Genomic DNA, 10,464 nt, shown 5'->3' on the forward strand with positions numbered 1-10,464 from the left:
TTCTGATTACGTTTAATACTCAATTCATGGATTCAATGCACCAGATTGAAGTGAAATTAAACTAGCCAATGACCAGGTGGGTTATCTCAATTTTTAAATAAGCATTTAAAATCCAATTTGAAAAATCTCACGCTGTTAACTACACACATTAATTCGTTTATGATTTTTTTTTCTTTTTAGTCCTAACACTTATCAACTTCTGTTTTTTAACTAATTAAAAACATTATTTTAATAATTTGCCTCCCATTGTGGCCACTTAGAAAATTAGTAATTTCAAGGTTGTGATGCATAACCTATGAAGCCGTCCATCTTCACATTGGAATCCGAATTTATACTAATTATTGGGAGGTATTCCCAATTCTTATTAAATTCCCATAAATCAATTTGTTGAATTTTATCACCTCATCCTCCTATAAATAATCTGCATTTTTGCATCTCAACTCAAACTCAATATCCCTTTCTCCCTCCATTGTTGCTTACTCAGTTGATACCTTTTCATTTTGCAATGGCTCCAGTTTATGATAAAATTGCAAGCCTCAATCCGATTAGAGATAATTGGAATATTCTTGTGAGGGTTATTAGGTTTTGGACCATTCGTGTTGGAGGACAAACAACTGAGATAGATATGATTCTCATGGATGATAAGGTTTTTGTTTGAATTCTCTTATTGAACTTACTATTGTGTATTCATATTTGATACTTTTAATTTTGGGAAATATCTCATCCATGATTCTTGCAGTGTTACTTATTTTAAATTGTTTCTAAATATTCTGAAATTTAACGTATATATTTTTCTCAAAATCTTAGGGTTCCAGAATTCAGGCTACTGTTAACAAACACATTGCCACAAAATACGATAAGCTGATCAGGGAGGGTGCCGTTTATGCAATCCAGAACTTCACTCTGGCGAATAATACCGGAGGTTTTAAGGTTGCGGATCATGAATATAAAATTACTATTCAGGGTGAAACAATTGCACTATTGCAATATGATTCTTTGGTTCCAGCAACGATCTGGAATTCTGTGAAGTTTGATGATGTTTTAGGGGGTGTTCTGGATGACTCGCTGTTAGTAGGTAATAATTTCTAAACTATTTACATTTTCAATAAGGTTAAATTTTTTCCTCCATTCAAATAAAGATTCATAACTATGCTATTTTATTTTTCTCAGATGTGATCGGGCTGTTGAGCCGTGTTGGTGAGCAACGTAACTTTGACGGAGGGAAGAAGATGAAACAAATTGTCCTGAATAGCTTTGGGTAGTTATTTATTCCTTTATTTAATTTTATTGGTTGTCTACATAATTTTAATTGAGTTTGATATTTTGATTTCAACTGTTAAACAGTGTGGAGCTTACTTGCTCTTTTTGGGGTCACTACGTGGATGAGATTGATCGTTATTTATCTACAAACGATCCTACAAATGTTGTTGTTGTTATAATGTGTGGGAAAATTAAGGAATTTCAAGGTGTGTTTTAAAACGCATTATTTGCTTAAATGTTGTTGAATGTTTAATAATGCTTTGTTAATCATTAGGAAAAAGAAGCATTCAAAATATGCTTCATTGCTGCAAAATTATGTTCAATCCAACAATCCTTGTTGCCCTTGAATTCAAGGAAAGCATGGCACAACAGAATCCATCTCTCCAACAAGGCGTTGGCCACATTGTAGATGCTTCTCAGGTGTCGTTGAAAGATGATTTCCTGAATTTACATGAGCGAAAAACTCTATCTGACCTAAAGGATCTTGCCCTTACTGTGTTTCTAAAATTTTAGGTGTTATATTGGAGGAGATATAGAAAGAGATCCGATGATGGCACCCCATAGATGCTTGAGTTTTTTTTAAGTTTAAAAATTTGAAGGCAAAGCTGGAAATGACCTGGTTATTAGTACAATTTGTAACTTTATAAGTAGTTTTCTGTGCAAGGATATACTCACTTTGATTTTTGAGAAAATGTGATTTTTTTTCCTTATAAAACCAAATAACACTTTAACAGCATAATGCAGACTGGATTCAGCTTTTCTTGATTTTTTCATCCTCTTCTTGCTTGGACTTTAACAACTAGAATTATGTATGAGTATATAACTTAGATTTGTCAGAGAAAAATCAGTTAGGACATAAGAGATCTAATATGAATGAACCGTTGCAATTCAAATAAATATTCTTTCACACTCTTTTTTTTTTTTTGAAAACGAAATGAATAGTATTAAGTAATTGCTTGAGCCAAAATAGTCTCAAGGCCAGAGCAAGGTACAATATGAATCAGAGAAGTTCCTGAAAAACGTTGTGCAAAAGTGCACCAAACCCACCACCAACCCGCAGGGTGACATCTAGCATATTCCCAAGAAGGAGACTCATTAAAACCTTACTGAGAAAAACCCATTGGGAAAAAACCCAGCAAGGAAAAAGAGTACCACCAACTTGGGATAGCCACCCTGCTACTAGAAAACAGGAAAAAGAGCCCAAAACAACAGCTGAAATTCGTACACAGCTAAAACAACAACATTTTGGACTTTCTATGACACATAAACAGCAACAGTAAGCAGACCAAACAGCAAACAGAAAACAGACGCAGCAGCAACAGCAAACAGGCAGCAGCGACAGCACTCAGCAACAGCAAACAGACAACAACAACCAGGCAAAAGCAGCAGCAACAATACTCAGCAAACAGACAGCATAATCAAACGATGCAGTAGCAGTTACATCAAAACAGAAAGCGGCAAACAACAGCAACAGCACTCCAGAAAACAGCAACAGCAAACAGAAAAACCAGCAAACAGCAAGCCCCATGTAACACCCCGATTTCGAGGTGTCACTTTAGTAACTAAAAATAAACTTTACGTGGAAAGCAGGTAAATTTTCTTTCGTTTCGGTTGATTCCTTTAAATTAAAGCGATAGAAAATAAAGCCTTAACCCAGCAAACTAAACTAACCGATGTACAACATATATAAACATGTACAGCCTCAGCTGCACTCCCACGTCACGCGCACTAGCAGTGACTCCAAAGTAGTGTGCCCGTAGGCAAATATATACAGATCCAGAAGTGTGAGTGAGAAAGTTATAATTACAATCCACTAGGAGAAAGTCGGCCTCAAAATGGCCTAGGCAAAGACCCCTACAGTTCGACTGACTCACTGTGATCCCTCAGTAAGAGACCCACACGAAAAGCCATGCGTCGGGAACCAACCCTGTCCCAAAAGCAAAACGAATCAGAGCTCTACACAAAATATGACGCCTGCCTAAACCTACCATCCCAGTACCGAGTCCACAGCGAACTGAAGTTGGCAACTTGAAGCTCAGCTCCATGCGTTGTAAAACTCCCTTCGTCAGACGTCCACGCTTGTCAGTCCGGTCCTCCATCTCAAACCTAATCCCCCCCGAGGGAGAGACTATCGAAACCCAATCCACCGTCGACATCTGGCAGCAGGCCGACCGCCCAAACACAAACATGAAACCAAAGCCAAGGCGCTAGGGTCAACTCACGGAATAGAGTAGATATACAAACAACATGTGATAGGGGAATATATATATATATATATATATATATATATATATAAATATACTCCTAGCATGTTATCGACTCTAACAGTAATTCAGTAATGCAAACAGCACACAATTCCAGTCAGGGTGAATGTATGCGTGAAATGCAATTCAATATGATCCGGATAGTTGTTTGGGATGGGCACCATCGAGTCAGTCCTAACACCGGCCTAGTGTTTAATCATTTCCGCTCGTGTCGCTTACAAACCCATGCATAGTCGGTTCAGCCCGCTATGCCGAAGATACACCCAAGTGTTCTTCGATGAAGGCAATTCCCCAACCTTCGTGAAGCATTCCCGTTCTTCACTAGTGAAGCATTCCCGTTCTTCACTCTTGATGAAGCATTCCCGTTCTTCACCGAATGATGAAGCATTCCCGTTCTTCACCAAATGATGCATGATGCAATATGGTTAGCCAAACATCGAATCGTCCTCACAACACAAGCGTTTAGCTTAAAACCCAATTTCAAAAACCCAAGAGTTTAGTGTCGGTCAATACAACACAACTCCAACAACAAGAGTACTAGAGTACTCGGTGACTTTCAATCATCACTGTAGATCGCCTCAGTGGCTTTTCCCAATTCCCAGTAACATTCAAGACTTGACGACTTTTCCCCGTCTTTCGCAATCATTTTCCCCTTTAGGTTCCCTATGGTTCATTCGTTAATGAAAACGTTTCGAATTTAATTAGTCAGGTTATGAGTTTAATTCTTTGAAGACAAAGTTCTCTAAGGTCTTTAGTTTTCGAAATTCTATTCATTCTAAGTTTTCAAAAAACCCACCAAATGTAACCCCCCAAATGTAACCCCCCGGGGAAAGTCTAAGTTTACCACAGAATGGCTAGATCTCAAACCTTGGGTTTGGACTTGCCTAGGGTTGTTCATTCAACCCGAAAGATCAAAAGGAATCAGTTCAGTGATTCTTCGCTCCGAAGTCGCGTCAAAACGCTCAATTCAATAACATCTCAATATCATAAGTCATGAAAACAGAATAACATTAAACCATCATCATAATCAATATCAAAATATAGCATAAGTCGAATTTATCGACGCCTATCATGCAATCTTAGCTAATATGTAAGTTGCCCTAACCTCGAGGTGCTCCAGCCTCGTGGTTTAAATCTCCTTCACACACTTGCTCCGTTAAACCCAAAGTTCCTTCAACTGAACCTCGGAGAAAAAAAAGCAGAAATCCAACCAAAATCGATTAGCTCGATCACAATACAACTCATTAACGATACACAAAGCATTAAAGCTTCAGAATACAACAATCGGGTACGAAAAGACAAGTTTTCGAAAACGAAAAACTCCCCTCCCCTGCCTAAGCTCTCGGCCATAAAGAGAAAAGAGCTCCGACTATTTTTCTTCGATCGAATCTGTTTACAAGGTAGTTTTAGGGTAAAACTAAGGCAAAGAAACTGTTGGAAAAATTTTCGGACGATCGGATCGAAATACGGCTATGCAGTGGTGTTTTGGTCCAAAATAAAAGCTCAAAACATCAAAGTTAAAACTTCGAAAAAAAAATTTGACAGCGATGTTCCTAACGACATCCGTAGCAACTAATCCTAAAGGCACGAAGTCGGATTGTGACTTTTTGACGATAAAGTTTCGAAATGTGCGCAAAAAGGGTTTTGAAACAGTTTTTCAGATCCTTGACATCTCGATCAAAATCGGCGAATACCGGCGAGTGTTCTAGGCTCTTGGGCACGTACAGAACATACCCCAAGCGAAAAATCAAGAAAAACGGATAGTTTTACGAAAAGCTCGAAACTTTGAGCACAGAAACGACTAAAGAAAAGCAGTAGAAACGATGATCAGAGGTAAGAATCAAGCTAGTTACCTCGATACCTTGAAGTAGGAACAAACTGTGCGAAGATCTGTCAAGTTTCGGCGAAAATCTCTTCTCCCTCTTCCCTACTTGAACTCGCGGCCTTGATGGAAAGAAAATGAAGATATTTTTGAATTTTTAACTATTTATAGGAAGGTGAAATCGCGGGAAAATGAAAATTTCGCGATTCCGATTTTTGCAGCATGTTCATCGGTGAATTCTAAGATAGATTCTGGCGACAGAATTCCAGAACTCAAAACAAATCTCTAACATTTGGGAAAAACGATATCTCCAAAATCCCAAAAGTGGTGTAAGTTAATTTGTCCTGAAAAACTACTTTTTGCTGTGAAGGTCGGACGACAAAACTTCGTTCTGAAGAAAGATTGGAAACATCGAAACAAATCTGGCTGCGCGGACGGAAACTTCGGTAAAAGCTCCGAATAGAAAAAGTTTGCATTCACTGATTGAATTTAGGGTTTTGAAGCAAAGAAATAAGCGTCGTCGGACTTCCGAGAAGTGAATACTATCGTGTGTACAGTCCAGGGTTCCGAAATGAAACACTGGTCGAAGGAAAAATAAAGAGAACTTTTTATTTTTCCAAGGATTTGAAATCTCCCTTAAACGTTGCTTTAAAAGCGAAATTAGCCTATTTTGGACACTCTCGCCATAAGGCAGGTGTGCAGACGACTCACACTAACTCCTAAAACAACTATGAAACATTCCTCAAGCAATTCCTGAACTTTCTTCTCCATTAAACTTTCTCGAACAGCAAACTCCTGTCCTGCTTATACTGATTCTACGCGTGAGTCGGAAATTAAACTTGTTCTGTAAATCCAGGTCTTACAATACTCCCCTCCAAAAAGAAAGTTTCATCCTCGAAACTCAGAGTTCTGTGAACAGTCCGGGATACAGTTCCTTGATCTTGTCTTCCAATTCCCATGTAGCGTCTCCCGTATCGTTGTTCCATATCACTTTCACTAATGCAATTTGCTTCCCTATCAGCTGTTTCACTCTTCTATCCCCAATACTCACTGGCGATTCCTCAAAGGTCAAATCATCCTTCAATTCAACGTTGTCTGGCTCGATTACATGAGTCGGGTCTGGAATGTACTTCCTCAACTGCGACACATGAAATACATCATGAATGTTGGAAAGAAACGGTGGTAGCGCAATCTGATACGCAACTGGTCCAACACGTCGAGTGATTTGGTACGGTCCAATGAATTTTGGCGTGAGCTTCCTTGACTTAATAGCTCGTCCAACTCCCGTAGTCTGAGTAACTCGTAGAAACACATGGTCGCCCTCTTCAAACTCTAAGGTTTTGTGTCTCTGATCAGCATAACTCTTCTGTCTGCTCTGTGAATCTCTCATCTTTTCTCTGATCTGCTTAACCTTCTCAGTCGTCTGTTGCATCAATTCTGGCCCAATCAACAAACTCTCCCCATCTTGATACCAACACAACGGTGTCCTACACTTTCGACCATACAAAGCTTCATACGGTGCCATCCCAATGCTCGCATGAAAACTATTGTTGTATGTAAATTCGATCAATGGCAGAAGATCATCCCAGCTTCCTCTGTTATCTAACACACAAGCACGTAGTAGATCCTCTAGCGACTGAATAGTTCTCTCTGTTTGCCCATCAGTTTGTGGATGATACGCCGAACCCAATCTCAGCTTGGTTCCTAACGCATCATGAAGAGCTCCCCAAAAGTGCGAAGTAAACTTTGGATCCCGATCAGACACAATACTCGTCGGACCTCCGTGTAGTCTCACAATCTCCGCCACATAAATCTCAGCCAACTTTTCCACATTGTAGGTAGTTCTCACTGGTAGAAAATGCGCTGACTTGGTCAAACGATCCACAATTACCCAAATCGAATCGTGTCTCTTTTGTGTTCTTGGCAAAGCTACCACGAAATCCATGGATATACTATCCCATTTCCATTCTGGCACGTCTAAACTCTGTAGCATACCAGCAGGTCTTTGATGCTCTACCTTAGCCTTCTGACAAGTCAAACATGCAGCTACGTACTCGACCACTTGTTTCTTCAATCCCGGCCACCAAAAATTCAGTTTCAAATCTTGATACATCTTTGTCATTCCAGGATGAATGCTCCATTTGCTCTTGTGCCCTTTATCCATGATCAGCCTCCTCAATTCTGGATTGTTGGGTACACAAACTCTATCCTTGCATCGTAGGATATCGTAAGTTCCTATCTTGAACTCCGGGTCTTTCCCTTGAATTACTAAGTTCCTCTTCTCTAGCAGAAACGCATCTTGCAATTGTTGCTATCTAATCTCTTCCATCAGTCCACTGGCGATTCTGATCATTCCGAACTTCAGTTTTCCCTCAGACGGTGTCACACCTAAACTCATATCTCGAAATTGTTCCAGTAACTCCAGCTCTTTAACCATCATTGACGAGACATGCATCTTCCTACTCAAAGCATCAGCAACTACATTTGCCTTCCCAGGGTGATATTGCAACGTAAACTCGTAGTCCTTGATAAACTCCATCCATCTTCGTTGCCTCATGTTCAGCTCCTTTTGATCGAACAAGTATTTAAGACTCTTGTGATCGCTAAATATCCTGAAAGTACAACCATAAAGATAATGCCTCCAGATTTTCAGCGAAAACACAATGGCAGCTAACTCCAAATCGTGAGTCGGGTAGTTCTTCTCGTGAGTCTTCAACTGTCTCGAAGCATAAGCCACCACTTTCCGATGTTGCATTAGTACACATCCCAAGCCTTGATGCGAAGCATCATAGTAGATCTCATAAGGTTCCTCCGGTTGTGGCAAAATAAGCACAGGTGACGTCGTCAACCGTTCCTTTAGTGTCTGAAAACTTGATTCACACGCCTCAGTCCATGCAAAAGGTTGATCCTTCCTCGTCAGTTGAGTCAAAGGTCCAACAATCTTGGCAAATCCCTCAATGAAGCGTCTATAATATCCAGCTAAACCCACAAAACTTCTGATTTCTGTCACGGTCTTCGGTTGTTCCCAAGCCAAAACAGTCTCTACTTTCGCTGGGTCCACAGCTATGCCTTTCTTTGAGATAACATGGCCTAAGAAATCGACTTCCTCCAGACAGAATTCACACTTGGAAGGGTTTGCATACAACTTTTTCTCTCTCAACACTTGCAAAACTTGGCGCAAATGTTCTTCATGTTCCTTCGCGTCCTTCGAATATATCAGTATGTCATCAATAAACACCACCACAAACCGATCTAAAAAATTCATGATAGATGCGGTTCATGTAATCCATGAAAACAGCAGGTACATTCGTCACTCCAAACGACATCACTAGGTACGCATAGTGTCCGTAACGTGTTCTGAAAGCAGTCTTCGGTATATCCTCAGTCTTCACTTTGATCTGATGATAGCCTGACTTCAAGTCTATCTTGGAAAATACGGCAGCCCCTCGTAATTGATCCATCAAATCATCTATCCTCGGTAACGGGTATCTGTTCTTGATCGTCGCCTTGTTCAGTTGTCGATAATCCACACACAATCTCGACTTTCCGTCTTTCTTCTTGACTAAAAGCACTGGCGCTCCCCACGGTGAAACACTTGGTCGAATGAATCCTTTTGCCGAAAGATCCTCCAACTGATATTTCAACTCTACTAACTCTGCAGGTGCCATACGGTAAGGTGCAATCGAAATCGGTCCGGTTTCGGGTACAATGTCGATCACAAACTCTACATCGCGTACTGGCGGTAGTCCAGGTACCTCTTCAGAACAACATCAACAACAATCTCGAATCTTTGGAATACCATGCACATCTGAGTCTCTCCTACCTCCTAGATCCTTGACGGCTCCGCTTCAGAACTAAACGCCCTAAAATCCTACGTAACGTACCCATAAGGAATTTCCCTGAGGTCCTAGCTTCCTTATCGACGCATCGGTAAAACAACTTCCTAGCTCAGCGTGCTATTCTAGACCTCGTGTAACTTCTATAGTTAAATCACGAGCAACTTCGAATAAGGTCCTACTAGGGATAATAACCATAAGATCATAGTCTAAGTAGTAAATACAAGTTAGGCGCGTCACACTCGTTTCGAAGATAAAAGAGTAAGTTATTCTAAATTAAGAGAACAGTTAAAATATTATCATCGTTCCCACGTTCTTCCTCGTTCAACTCCTCAGCTCTTGCCTCCTCCTTGGTATGAATCCTTTCCTCTGCAGCAAGTTGTTTTCCTTTCCCAGCATCCCCTGATGATTCGCCCTTGGGTGCCTTGCAATCTATGGAGAAATGTCCCGGTTGGTTGCAATTGAAGCATAGGCTTCCCTTGATCTTGCACCTACTAGCATAGTGCCCCACTTTCCTGCACTTGTAACACGTCACTGTTTTTCCCGAAGTCTTGTTTCCTGTCGCTCCGGTAGTATCATTCCCTTTCATCTTACTGTCAGATGTTCCCCCCTGGAGTGTCTTGCAGTTCACTGCTAGATGCCTCTCTCGGTTACACTTGAAGCATCTCCGTCCAATCACTGAGCACTTGTTAGCAAAATGCCCAAACTTTCCACAACGGAAACATGTCACATCTTTGTCACCAACTGACTTCCCTCCAGTATCAGCAGTCGTTGGTTTATACGCTCTTGAGATAAGATCTCTTCCCTCGGGACGCTGATACGGTCCCCACTGATGGTAGCTCTCCCTTCCGTTGTAGCCTTGGGAACCCGACCTCATTGGTCCCCCAGCTCATGTTCGGTTCATTCCTCTTTGTTGATACATTGTCGTCGCCATCAGTCGTTGGTGATGCTCACGTGCAGCCTCTTCAGCGCGCATGTAAGCATCTTCCGCAACCCGGTTCATCATTGCCTCTATCATTGTAGCTATTACCTCCGCCATCTGGTTAAGGTCCACCATCCTATGTCTCATCAAACGTCCAATTAGTACTAACCATAAGGTAGCACTAGACAAACCGTTCAATATGATTTAAGTAGTGACGCAAACAACCTAGCAGAGTCACACAACCTAGCACAGAAGACCTATTCCCCAAAGACTCCCAAAAGACTCGACTAAGCTCTGATACCACAATGTAACACCCCGATTTCCAGGTGTCACTTTAGTAACTAAAAATAAACTTTACGT

At 40.9% G+C, this 10,464-nt stretch overlaps 1 protein-coding gene across 1 annotated transcript; it reads left to right on the forward strand.

The window, feature by feature from the left end:
- The first annotated feature begins 505 nt into the window (after positions 1-505).
- On the forward strand, positions 506-1,773 carry LOC130744124 (replication protein A 70 kDa DNA-binding subunit D-like). Its single transcript, XM_057596314.1, has 5 exons — positions 506-646; positions 808-1,075; positions 1,171-1,258; positions 1,345-1,466; positions 1,535-1,773. Exons 1-5 carry the CDS (start codon positions 506-508, stop codon positions 1,771-1,773), a joined length of 858 nt encoding a protein of 285 aa, XP_057452297.1.
- The last annotated feature ends 8,691 nt before the right edge of the window (positions 1,774-10,464 follow it).

This window comes from Lotus japonicus, chromosome 3, assembly GCF_012489685.1.
Source record: "Lotus japonicus ecotype B-129 chromosome 3, LjGifu_v1.2".
Taxonomy (NCBI): domain Eukaryota; kingdom Viridiplantae; phylum Streptophyta; class Magnoliopsida; order Fabales; family Fabaceae; genus Lotus; species Lotus japonicus.